The sequence below is a fragment of the Haplochromis burtoni genome, unplaced genomic scaffold, assembly GCF_018398535.1.
Source record: "Haplochromis burtoni strain Fernald_Lab_line unplaced genomic scaffold, NCSU_Asbu1 Contig_32, whole genome shotgun sequence".
NCBI classification, from domain to species: domain Eukaryota; kingdom Metazoa; phylum Chordata; class Actinopteri; order Cichliformes; family Cichlidae; genus Haplochromis; species Haplochromis burtoni.
The window spans coordinates 1,324,121-1,338,176 of NW_024582393.1; the positions used below are offsets into that span (position 1 = coordinate 1,324,121).

The 14,056-nt window shown below is 39.7% G+C and overlaps 1 protein-coding gene across 3 annotated transcripts in view; it reads left to right on the plus strand.

Moving 5' to 3' along the window:
• The window catches only part of LOC102288833 (MICOS complex subunit mic25), a 52,245-nt gene that overhangs the window by 33,689 nt on the left and 4,500 nt on the right, over positions 1-14,056 (plus strand). For all 3 annotated transcript variants that reach the window (XM_005918581.3, XM_005918582.2, XM_005918584.2), the window contains one exon: positions 5,866-6,001. In XM_005918581.3, coding sequence (XP_005918643.1) covers positions 5,866-6,001 — 136 coding nt within the window. The remainder of the gene's footprint in view (positions 1-5,865; positions 6,002-14,056) is intronic.

A 14,056-nucleotide genomic window follows, 5' to 3' on the forward strand; every position in this document is an offset into this window, starting at 1 on the left:
GTGTGTGTGTGTCTTCCATGTCCAATTAATGAAACAGACAGGTAGCTTACTGTAAGGATCTCTGTGCCGTCCAAAGCAATAGACTGCTAGTCATTACACGAGACAGGACCTGTCGGCGCCTTGAACCGGCAGAGATTTACCATGAGGACAGAAGGCTGCAGTCACTTAGACACTCTGCCTTTTTGACTGCCTCTAAAAGCATATGAAGAAACACAATTGTACAAGTTTACAGGACTCATTTATTAATGGAGTAAATTAGATAGGTGAGGTTTTAGACAGGTTTATCTTAACAGCTCTTGTCATTCCAACCATTAGGGTAATAGTTACACCATTACATTTATTCACATTTCTTGAGGTCTTCAGGGATCAAGTCATATGCCAGAAACTCAGAGGAGCAGATTACCTCTAAATTAAATGTGCATATTTTTCTACTGGTTAGTGTTAGTTCTGTCTAACTGTCTAGACTGTTTTGATAAAACTTGCCCAGCTTGGGAGGTAGTGGCTGTAGGAAAGTATGCCTTTTATTCAATCTAATGGAACTAAACGGTAATATGTCTCTTTTCAGGTATCATGTCACGGCTCTATTAAAAGGAAATTCCACAGGCCTTGTTGTGAGTGGTTTTATGTAGGAAATATTTTCTATCTGCCGAATTGGACCCACCACGTGTGTCACTACAGAAGAAACATCCCTCTACCTGTTACTGTAGGGCCAGCTGATGATGGACACAATACAATTTTATTAACTATATAGAATATAGTTTCAAAATAAGAATGAGAAGATGAAGAGTAATTATTGCAATATTAATAGTAATAGTGCATTGATTTAAATGATTTTCTGCTTGATATGATGAGCAGAATTTCAGCACAGGCCCTTTGTGGAGTGACTAGGTATGTAAGCATACAGTATAGTCAATAACCTGATGTGTGTGTTTAATAAGCAAAGATGTGTATTAGAGTTAAGTTAATGTGATCTTTGGTATATTGATATTAAAGTGCATTTTTTTTTTTTTGGCCTAAAAATTCCTGTATGTAGGGGAAAAAACTAACAAGGCAAAAATCTCATTGATATCAGTATCATTTTTTGGGGGGGAGCATTGGGACCTTGCATAAGAACATGCTGAACCAGCAAATTATTTAATGATCTAAAGATTACCTGGTGCTAATGGAAGGGGAACAAAGGGCATGTCGCCTCACTGAGAGGCAAATTATGAAATCGTGTTCTAGATTGTATTTTACCGTGCAGAAATAATATGCTCAGGCTTTGATGCGATTTGTACTCTGTGCTTAAAAGCTACACTGTTTTTTAAGGGGAAGTGTAGTTGTTAAAAGAAAAGGACAAATGACAGGGCACCAAACTGGAATTGAAACTGTTGATAGAAGGGAGAGTGATGGAAGGCGATAGCAGTCCCCTATCATTCCTAACTCGAGTGAGTCGTCCAAGCGCAAGTTTTCCTGATTGAAAAGTTATCAGTGATGAGATGTCACACAAACACACGTGCACATGCGCCTCTTATCTTGTTCCCGCATGTCACCTGTTTTAATGAAACACTGTCCTTATCCACTCCCATCTCTCTCTCCCTGTATTCCCACAAAGAGAGGTTGGCGGGGATCAATCAGCCAGGCCAACAGAGTGCGAATTTTTTATCCTACGTCCTTATCTGCCTTCAGCATTTCATCTGTCAGCATATGAAGATAAAGGGAGAGTTCTGTCTGTCTTCAGTCTTTGGGTTGTTCTAGATTTGAGATGAAGACTTTGTGTGTTCGCAGGAGTTGAGATTAAACTTGGTAAAGTTTTGGGCTGGTGTCATATCGTGTGAAGTGAGCTTAGGACTTAAGGATTGCCGCACACTTTGCAAAGGTAGGATAAGTGATTATTGTGACTACCAGAATAATCAAAGTTACTGAATTTAGTCAGGCATTAGACACCTCACAAGCTGTAGCTAAGTCTGCAGCTCTAATTTGATGTGATCTCAAAGTAAGATTTCTGCCGAACCACAATGTTGCGAGTGTTATCCATATGGCAGTTTAATAAAAGCTTGACAAAGCCTCCAACAATACACGATGCATGCTCTGCCATTTCTTTTGATCTCACCCCAGCCATGACATCTTTGATCCTCTCTTCTCTTCCTCTCCACTCAGCGTAATATTAAAAACCAAAAGTACAATGCCTCGGCTGCTTCTTTAAATGAAACCAAATCCTTGTCATCATACATTAATAACCATTCACACACATCACACACACGCACAAACACAAGCAGTACCATCTCAGACACAGAGAACAATAAAAAGCGGTGTCCTTATGATCTTCTCTTTTTCTTCTTATTGCCTAATTCCCCAGTGTCATGCTTTGCAGCAGACCAGAACTTGAGCTTTCTTCATAAAAGCCGCACACTGCCAAGGTGAGACAAAAAATAATGAGAAACTTTAACGATTTGAGCCTAATCTTTCCCCCTCAGTGCTGCACGTATTTATGCAAAACGTCACAGACAGAAAGCAATTGGAGTGTTATTTTGCTTCTTTTTCCCTGCAAAAGTTGGCTATCAGACTAGCTTTTTTTTTTTTTTTTTTTTTTTTTTTTTTTTTTAATAAGAGCTCACCTTTAATTTCAGTCAAACAAGGCAGTTGGTGCAGATTAGCAGAGGCAATTTTCTGCTTCAGATTCCATTATTAAAACACACGCTATCAAAAAGTTCCTCTTGTTGAATAGAAAAAAAGGATGATTTTCTTTTCTTGGGTTTGGATTAAGACCTTGTGGTTATTGTTGCTGTTATCTGCTATTCTTGGGGAGGAATTCACAATGCCGACCAGCTCTCGAGATGCTCTCAAGTTAAACACCAGCCAATCTTATAATGTAATCAGGTGATTGAAAGCCCAAGCTGCTGATTTTTACCACAATAGCATAATTTACATTTTCTGTGCAATAGTACGACTACCTAGAAGCTGACCATTTCTGTCCCCACACATCAACATCTCTGTACCAAATTAATGTGGAATGGTCACATCACATAAAAGATTTACCCTTCTTCCTCGGCGCCGAGTGGCACGGCACCACATGATGTGGCAGAGGTTAAATGCAGATTATGATGATTGCTACTGGGCTACTGTTCGTCCATGCACGCTGCAAGGGCTATTTGTCATTTAATACATCACTGTCACATTCTCTCTCCTGCTCTCTCTCTCTCTCCCAGGTTGCATTCACTTCTCTTTTCATGAATATTCTCTCCACCAGTGATTTATTTAATCCTGTCGCTCTACCCTCCACTGCACTCGGAAGCGCGCACACACACACACACACAGAGCCACAGACACTGGGACTACACAATACACATACCAGTGCAGAGAAACTTCTCCCGCAGTCTTGTTTGTGCACACGGTTTATCTCATGGACACACATGCAGTGCATTCACAAGGTACAGATGCACGCACGCACGCGCGCGCACGCACACACACACATGCACTCAGGCTTATTGTGTGTATTTGTCAGTGAAGGCAGGGACTGCTGAGCTCATTCATATGTAAAGGATGCATGATTCCGTAATTGCTTTCTGCGGTGGCATGACTGCAGTTCTGTGTGTGTGTGTGTGCACATGCATGATCGTGCACATGAATACCAAGTGGTCAGCTTCCCAAAAAATAAAAGGCATGCCCCATCATGTCAGATGGTTTATTTGAAGTGATGGAAAACGTGCCTCCTTATCAAACTTAGAATTTCTGTTCTGTCTCTTATTTTAAAGGCAGAAAAACTACCATCATATATGACATCATGAGGTAGATTAGACATTTATAGTATGTTAAGCTGTGATGATTGAGATAGTTTAGCTGGGGTCTGTACCCAAGAAAGGTTTGGATTATAAATACCTACAGTAGGTCTTGTTTGGAGTCACAGAGCAGAGAGAATTCCTATTTTAGTCTATTCTGTTCTGTTTTACTCTGTTCTATTCTAGTTCAGGCTTAAAGTTCATGCTTGATCTTGGAGAGAGCAGTGGGAAACAAATCTCACCTCAAGACAGGTATGAATAATCATGACTAACAATTGGAAATGCAATAATAAAATAATTCCATGAAATTTCACTGCATATCATTTAACATGATCAAATGCCTGAGTGAAACTATTGAATTGGTTTTGAGGTGAGCTTTTTTTCAATTCGCATATTTTATTCTACTTCAATTTGACTCTAATCTGTATTCCGGTCCTAATTTTTTCACTTAAATTCCATTTCAGTCCTTTCTCTTAATTCTATTTTCTCATTTTCTCTTCTGATATATTTTATTGCATTCTATGCTGTGAAAAATAACCCAGCAAGAAAGGAGTGTGTGCAAAACGTCAAACGGCTCTTTCCGAAATAAATTCCATCCATCATCTTCTACTAGTCATATTTCTTAGCTAATACAGGGTTGCCGGGGAGCCGAGCATTTTCCAGCTGACACAGATTTTTAGGCAATTTTAAAACAATGTTTGTCAACTTACAACTGCAAAGAATTTGCAAATGTATCATCTATAGAAAGTAATACTCTTAAATGATATCAGAGAATCTCACAAAAAGTAACCAAAATTTACAATGACAACAAATACTGAATGGCAGTGATCATGGCAGCACTGCATTAAAATGGACACATTTCTGCAAGGACTGAGCTTTCTTGAAACTACTGTTAATGCAAACAGGAGCTACATCAGTAAATTCAAGTTAATACTCAATCATGATATTAAACAATAATTTATTAAAAAAGATCAAAATCATCTAAAAGATCATCTTGTTGCTGCAAAAGCCAGAATGTATGACATATGGTCAGCCTCTACATCTGTGAAGGTACTACTAATACTGAACAACACAAGGCTTTACTTACTATAGCAACACAAAAAACTCACAATGGCAACAAGGATATCAGTTAATGGAAAGAAGAGACGGGGTCACCACATGGCCCAGCTTCTTAGTTCTTGAAGGCCCTCTTTAAAAACAAACTGACAAAGCTGAACAGAAAAGTGGTTGATGTTAACCAAAAACCGAAATGGGCATCATGGATTGATTAACCGTCTTTGTGTTCATGTATTCCCGTGCGTGCAGGTATGTGCGCGTACATATCCATATCCCAGTCCTTCCAGTTGCAAGTTCTTGTCACAACAGCAGGTAAATTACCACGAGCAACAGAGCACTCAAGGATTACCCTCTTATAGGATTAGCATTCGCTACCTGTATGCGCGTTTGTGCACGTGCGTATGTGCCGATCTCGTATTTCGTGGCTGCGGTTTCGATTGTGTGCTTTTCTCTACACACATGTACTGTACGTGTGAGTCAGATAAAAAGAAAAGAGAAAGTTTGACTTTGACTCCTAAGCTGCTTTGTTGATGCATAATTCATCTCTCCACAAGCTGCACCTTAAAGCCTTTGAAACTATCTTAGCTACTTCAACTGCGACTAAAACAAACCACAAACGGTCTCGCTTTTCTTTTCTTTTTTTTTGTTGTTGTTTTTTGGTTTGTTTGCTCATCGTATGTACTTACACCAAACAGAAGCTGTTATTGCTAAAAGCAAGCTGAACTTAAAGGAATCACACCCGCCAGCGCTCATTTCCTTTGACCTCGTCTGTGTGGCTGTGGTTGAAATTTCCATTAAGCAATCACAGTTGGAAATAACAACTGTTTTGGTAGTTATTTTCCTGATTATCTGAATCAGTGTTTCGACAAACAGACGCTACAGCTTTGTGTTTCTCATGTGTGACAACTTCTATTTCTATTGCAGCTGAACTGACTTTACTATCTTGAGTTCACATAGTAGCATTTACAACCTTGATCTCTGGTCCTGGTGGGTGGGGGCGGTGATGTTGGCAAGCAGATTTGAGCTTTTCCTTCTCTCTGTGTGTTTCTAGACCCCAACATACTGAATATCTGTGCGCTGAGCTGCAGGCCAAGGTGCTCGAGTGCTACAAGGAAAATCCACAGGAGACTCTCCACTGCTCCAGCCTGGCCAAACAATACATGACCTGTGTCCATCAAGCAAAGAAGGTAGGGCACAGAAGTCATCTTTGTCAGCTTTAGTATCTTTTGCATGTGATATTTATTCGAAGGTTTGCTTAATTCGGCGTATTAGAGTGCAGTTTGTGTTGCTCTAAATAGTTTCTCTTATCATTCATTCCCCTCAAATTTCCTTTGAGAGATGTACCAACGTCCCTTTTTTTTTTTTAAAGCTGTGGTTTTCAAAGTTGTTGTTGTTGTTCGGGGTTTTTTTCCTGGCTTGCCAGAAGAAAAAAAGAAGGAAAAAAAAAGTTCCTTGCACACAAAAAAACGACAATAAAAAAGGATCCAAGTTGAGTTTTAGCAAAATAAAGGTCAGAGCGTTACCATCAACAAACTCTTGTTTATTTTCCTTTATTCCATATTTGGAGTGAGGGACACATAAGGACATATTTTTAAAGCCTTCTTCCCCCCGTGAAGACGAGAGAGAAGGCTGGCTTGAATGAGTCAGACCTAGAAGGAGTTTGACAGCCAGACTGACAGTGGACCAGAAGGGTGCAGAGACAAAGAATCCCTTCAGTACCTACACAGAATCAGTTAACTTCTGAGAATCACCATCTACGTGTTTGTTACTTTGACACTTCGAGTAGAAAGTTAAATCAATACAACGTGCTCATTGAGCGGATTTATAAGTCACCAGGCGTGCACTGTGTTTGGGGACTTTCTGATAGGAAGATTACACCATTATTAGTGTATTAAAATCAGTTTTGGCATTCAGTGCATTGAAATGCATTCTGTTTTCTGCAGATGCTTTTGCAAATAGTGTTCAGACCCTATGCTTATCTACAAAGTGCTTATTTTAGCCAATTTCTCCATCAAAAAAACAATAATGAATGGGCCAATTTGCACATTATTATCATGACAAAATGCACTGATACGGCTCCAAAGTAGATAAAAGCCACAAAACAACAATTGGTGAATTTGGCAGTTTAAACGGTTGATAAAAGCAAAGCAAAGGCTCACAATAAAAGCAATCAGTCTTTTTAAACTGGTTCAAAAGATCAGCTTGCTATTGGGATGTAGCTCTTTGAGGAAATACAGTGCATTTGGTATATTAGACCAGTGTTTGTATGCATGTGCTATATAAATTCTCATAGGAAGTGTTTGTTTTTTAAATAGACGGTACTGCACAATAAAGCCAAACGGTTTTTGTTTTCTTTGAAGCCGGCCGAGTTTTAATTCATATCCAATTAGGCAGATCTTTGACTGTGAATGGAAAATGAAGGAGAAAACACTACGGAGGCTGAAAGAGGGCAGGTTAAAGGGCAAATGAATGAAAGGCAAAGATCCAGTCTATATAAAACACATCAGCACTGTGCCCATACATTTATACTGTTTTATATTGAAGAGAAATAAAAAGTTCCTAACTTTCATCTTGGTAGAAAGAGGATGGATTTGACTGATGTAGATAAACACAACATAGTTCATTTTGTCCTAAATATAGTTTTAGATCTCTGAATTTGCCACTATTGGCCACGTTTTTGAATCACTTTATACTATATCCCAGATTTAATTTTATACTAGGGTGCTGCTTTATTTCAGTTTTTTGCTTTCTTACTTGAAAAACCAGTTTCGAATCAGGACATTTTATCACTGACATCTTCTATGTCTAACCTTTCTTTATAGGGATAATCTAACAGATTAAATCTTTCTTTTAAAGAGTAACCTGTACTACTCGTTTGAAGATGCTGGGCTTTTCAGTTTGACCTTTAAGACTTTTGAGATTTCTATCCCAAGCTGACGCGTAAAAAGCCATATAAATGTTTCTGGATTTAAACTAGAAATATGGAAACCTAAAAGATTCCATATGTAAGCGTGGCCTTAAACTATCTCCATCTAATATTTTGTCATGTATTAGGATATCCTTTTTTCCTTCCCGCTTCCCTTATCCACCCATCTTCTATATTATCTGTTCATCCGTGGATCTTTTCCTGGTGCTGTTGTGATTGATCCCCCCTTTTTCTTTTAGTCACCATCCTCCATGGTTGCCATATTAAAGCTTTTTTCGCTGAACACATTGTCACATTAACCGGTGTTTAGCTCTGTTCTGCACTGCTGCCCGTGGAGCTCTCTTACATCTTATTCAGGTCTGACTATGTATGTTTGCCTCATCCTAAACCCCCCCCTGGGGAGACACTTTGCATATTTCATACATGGGGGAAAAAATCACTAATTTGGCTAATACGGCAAGTAAACTTTAGCAAGTAATTACACATTGCATTAGGGTTACTAGCAGGGAGGGAGCACTGATAATGGACAGATGGCGCCAGTGAAAGCAGTAGTAGTAGTAGTAATGAATCCAGGAAAAAGGTTTCAAACAAAGATCTTATGTGAGGGACCAGTGCATGCTTGCTAGTTATTCTAGTGGAGGTAATAGTTACTGTACTCTGTGTTTATTTATTCAGCTTTAGCTTTAAATGGCTGTGAAACAGTTTGCAACACAACATCCATCATTTTCTTTACTACTTATCCAAATCAGAGTTTCAGGATTTGAGGGGGGCTGGAGCCCATCTCAGCCACAGCCGGCAACAGGCCGGACACACCCTGGCCAGATTACCAATCCACTGCACAGAGACACACAACAACACATGCTACATTCACATGTGTTTAGTTTAGAATCACCAGTGGACTTAATGCGCATGCCTTTGGACTGTTTGAGGTAGCAGGAGTACCTGGAGTGAAAAGTGCAATATTGTATAAACCCCCTGTGGAAAAAGGCCCTGGTCGATTGTTATACTGTGAGGTGACATCATGCACAAATTTATCAATATATTCGCCCATCATTAATACATTTCTCATAAAGCTCCAGTAGGCGGAAAAGTTCCCCTCCCTCTACCTGTCTGTTCCAAAACTTCCCCAACAAGATGAGCACAGGTATGTGGAAGTGCTTCATATAAGTGCAGACTTTTGGCTACACACGGGATTCAAACCAGTCTCCCTTTGCATAGCCTACTGTAAAACCTGAAAGCAAAGTGATCTGTTTTATAAATTACGAAAAAGAAGCATTCCTTACACTGCAGGTACTTAGCTTAGGATCCTCAGATTTTTGTTTATTGTTCTTTAAGATAAAACTAATCCTAAAATATCCCTCAGTGCAAACAGAAAATGTTAATATCTAATCTGATATAATTTAATTTGTCAGTCTATGTTCACACTTCGAAACTGTTAAAACAATAAAACTCAAGTTTCACTTAGTTTTGGAATCTGGAGTGCAGATTGAGTGTAATGTGCACGCGAAAACTAATTTTAAAATTGTCTTTTGATCACAGACCTCTGTCCAGGAATTATCCGTTTTATAGAACTTGGTGTTTTCTGAGTTTTTATGGAGCTATTTAGTAATGCTGGGTTAGACTACGTTTGGAATGATGCCCAAATGAAGTATAAAAGAGAGGGGTAGATGAGTAGACCTCCCAGCAGAGCCCCCTGATCAGTCAGCCTTAATGAAAAGAAATAAGTGGGTTCTCCCAAGACCCCTCTGGACATGCAGACAGCTGTCCGGTCTGCTTGTCTGTAAATGGATCTGACAGGGCCAGCAGCTTGGCAGAGCAGAGCACTTGGACGAGCGTTTCACCAGCAAAAGGTTCAGCATTTGCTCCAGGTGGAAAAGGGTCAACAGGGAGCAATATGCACTGCAGATTTAGTCATTAGAGAGAGCACTGCATCATATTTCATTATGAAATATAATGTTCTATAGACCCTGGAGAAAAGGTTTTGTTATGGTCGAGACTGTTAATAATAGAGCTAGTGCCTGTGCTTGCTCCTGTTGTTGTAAAGGGAAACTGATGTTTTTTACTTTTAAAAAATCGGAATAGGACATGTTTTAGAAAATTCTATTTATTGCTCCAGGAAATACTTGAAAAAGACTGTCACAAGAAAATCTCCAATTTTCAACCAGCTTTTACATAATGTGTGATTTCTAAATTGGATGCATCATTTGGGAAATGTCTCAAACCTGTTATCCTTCATAATTTTGTAATTTAAAAAAACAGTTTTTCTCCTTGAGTGAATGACTGATACATCATATTTTTGAGATGTTGGTTTACAGAGATTTTTGTTTGAATTAACGAGCAGAGTAAACTGGCTTTCATAGCCTGATAAAATAGAAATTAAAAAAAGACATGCAACATTTGGATGCAGTGATTTTTTTTTTTTTTTTGGTTCTCTGCGGTGCAACAATAACACAACTGCTCAATAGGCAGCAAAGCTTTTAGCCTGGTGAAAACCTCCAGACAGCTTAAAGGCTCTGTTCTTTTGTTATCTGCATTTGCTTGTAAGGATTTTCAGAAGCAGACACATTCTTCCCTATGATTAAAGGGAGAAAGCTGTATTTCTCTGACAAATTACTCGTTGTCTGAAGTGGATACCTTATGGTTCACACATCATCGTTTTCTCTCTTTTGGCTCTTTCTTTCTGAAGCATGACAGCTATTGAATAGCACGTGTCTGCCTAAAAGCTAAATCTTAGTTATTTTTGTTGTCCACCAGACACTCGTGTAAGCAAAGTTCACATTTGTGTACATCAGCAGTAGGCTCATACGATGTAGTGGTCAATCCTGTCAATTCCACAGAGCTGAGAGTGACTCATATGACTTTCCAAGAGTTTATTCATGTAGACGCTGCCATATATTTCTGTTACTCTCAATCGGAGTGTCTATGCTCGCCAATCAATCTGCCAATAAAACCAGCGGCTTGCTTATCTGTCTTTTCTGCCAGAGTCTTGATCTGAACATCACTAGAGTATCTATCTCAATTTTTTCTGTCTCTCACTTGAAGTCCACCCAACTCACTATCTGCAGCGGCACAGCCTTCCTTATGTCACTCAGAGGTTCTTTTATGTTTTATGATTCATGCATGGATGCACACACATACACATTTTTCACACATTCTACCCTCTGCCATCTATTAAAGACAGTTGGTTCAGGATATGGCCTTTCACCTCCTCTCTGCTATCACTCCCCTGTCCCTCTCCTGTCAGTGTCTCAGCTCGGGCTATTGTCATGCATATGGAAACCCACTGAGTGAGTGTATGTGTGAGGAGTACAGGGTAAATGTCAGCTCACCAAGGCCCTACGTTATCATGAAGCTCTGAGCATTTTGTCTGTCTTTCGTGTGACAATATCCATCTCATATTTTGTCATTACTGTATATAGACATTTCCATTGCAAAATTTCTATATTCTAAGCATCTGTGTGTGTTTGCATGAGCACAAGCACACCGAATAGTCTGAGAATTTTTGGTTTTCGTGATCTAGTCTCGCATTCAACCTCCTTCAGAGGAAAACAAAACACAGCCATCCTCAAAGTCATATTCAAGAACAAACATTTGTCAACCCAACACTTATAATAATTGTCACCCCTCCTCTTCTGCAGTACTCCAAGGTTTCAGTGCCAACTAGTGCAGAATGCTAATGCTATTGTTCCCCTATTTAATACAATCAGCCTGGGCTAACAATATCCTATCACCACACTTTCTGTTGCATCTCACATACTTAACCCACTTGAACCTGTTGGTCTTCAGTCCGTGGATTTTTGTCTGCTCTGATGTGTTGATATGAATGAGCAGGCCCTGGTCTCCAAGGCTAGAAAATTCTCCATCCAGCACCAATTCAAAGATAATCTCTATTCATAACAGCAAGCCTGAAAACACATGAACATGGTTCACATACAATAAACATGCCTCCTGCACATTTGGGCAGGTGTAACATAATAAAATGCAGAGATTGGTATAGTGCACAATAGCTGCTAGCTTAGACAACAAAGGTCCCACAAACCTGTCATAATTATTATTCTCTGTGTGGTTACAAAGTTGCTTTGAACAGGGCATGGTTGTTGGCGCCAGATGTGTATAACCATTTCTAGGATTGACAGAGAATGGTCTGGAAAAAGAGAAAATATCCAGCGTGTAGCAGTTCTCTGGGTAACAATTGGGACAGGCTTACCGAAATTGGATGACAGAAGATTGGGAAAGCGTTGCCTGGTCTGATGAGACTCGATTTCCTGAGATTCAGATGGAAGGGTCAGAATATGACATAAACAACATAAAAGCTCTGCTCCATCTTGCCTTTTAAGAACAGTTCAGGCTGCTTTTGGTGCTGGTGGAGAGGGGGACATTTCATTGGCACACTGTGGACCCATTAGCACAGCTCGAACATTGTTTAAATGCCACAGTCTATTTGAGTGTTGCTGCAAACCATTTCCACCCCTTTATGACTACAGTGTGCTTGTATTGTAATGAATGCTTTTAGCTGGAGAGCACACCTTGTCTCAAAGCTAGGATCATTTCAAACTGGTTTCCTGAACATGACAATGAGTTTACTATACCACGGTTATATTTGTGACCAGATCTTAATCTAATAGAGCACCTCTGGGATGTGGTGGAATGGGAAATTTGCATTATGCATGTGTTCCTCACAAATGTGCAGCAGCTATGTGAAGCTATCATATCAATATGGACCAAAATCTTTAACCAGTGTTCCCAGCATCTTGTTGAATCTATGCCACGATTAAGGCAGTTCCGAAAGCAGAAGTGGAAGCAAGCCAGTAAGAAGGTGTACCTGATAAAATATGCGGTGACTGTGTGCAAGTCTCCACTTGTAAATAATATTTTAGCATAATTCTTTTTAATTGTTTGTTTTCTCCATGCCTTTTTCTGTTGGCAGTTAGAAGTTAAACTTGGCACATCATTATGGGGGAGATTTATATTATTAGTTGATTTGCCTTGTGTCAGCAAATAAGATTAACAAAGAGAAAACTATTCCCACACCAAGCCAGTTGGAATGCTACACAAGCTTCCAGCTGGCTTCAAAAAGATATTAGTAATATAATAACATGACGATGGTGCAGTGCAGGATGTTGTATGTTTGCATGTTTATTTGCATCTCTTATCAGATTTGTCATCTGAGTGCTTATTTGTGTAGCATATTTGTGCATCTGTGTAGCACAATCCCTCCCGTTCCCAAACATTTTAGTTGACGTTTTCCACACATGCCACTTTGAACCACAAATTCACTTACTTCAAGTAGCTGTCCATTTCTAAATGTAGTGCCAGCAGCATCTTAAGTACCTCTCAAGACTACATTCAGCGTAGACTTCCATTGCTAGGGAAAAGAACAGGATGGCTCTAGCGCTGGCAGACTACTTCCCTCTGCTTCTCCCTCGTATTTCACCTGCAGGTAATTCTGGCAAGAAGAAAATCTCTTCCGGACATGTTCGGGCTGCAATGATGAAGTTGTCTGTTTGGGGTTTTTTTGTGTGTTTTTCAGCTAAAAACAACAACAACAAAAAAGATAAGAACGTGGATGAGTGTTTGAGATGGAAGAGAAAGGTGCCCGTCACCAGGGCAATGGATGGAGACTGATGAAAGAAAAGAAGCTGGTAGAGGAAGAGGCTTACACATGGCTGTCAGTGAGAAAGGGTTCATTGAAAACTGTAAGAGAGCGATACAGAAGGAAAGAGTGGATGATAGACAAAATGTAGATAGGACGACTCTGTCAGTGGAAGGAATGGAAGGGTTGAAGTAAGGAAAAGGAAAAGAGGAGGAAGCTGTGTCAGTCACTATTGTGAGAGTGAGGAAAAAGCATAAAGATGGTAAAATTAAAAGCACACAAGGAAATAGTAGTGTGGTGTGTGTATGCGCACGCGTGTTTGTTTTTGTCTTTTTTTGTTTTTTGCATGACTATCAGTAGTAGCAGGTGGTGAGCCCCACTGTGAGCCTTGGCCTGCCTGCTAACTCTAATCTGATAACCCAGCCACTCTTCAGCAGCGGTTTGCTCCAACACACACACACACACACACACACACACACACACACACACACACACACACACACACACACACACACACACACTTTTATATGTGCACTCATGCAGACACACTCGTATATAGACCCAGTCAGTTCTTTATACTGTATTATCCCTGTTATTAATATCATTTTTATAGAGTCCTAGTTTTGCTCTTACATTGATTATAGCTCCTGCTTGCTTGTGAGAACACATTCATGTAATTGTGTGTGTGTGTGTGTGTGTGTGTGTGTGTGTGTGTGTGTGTGT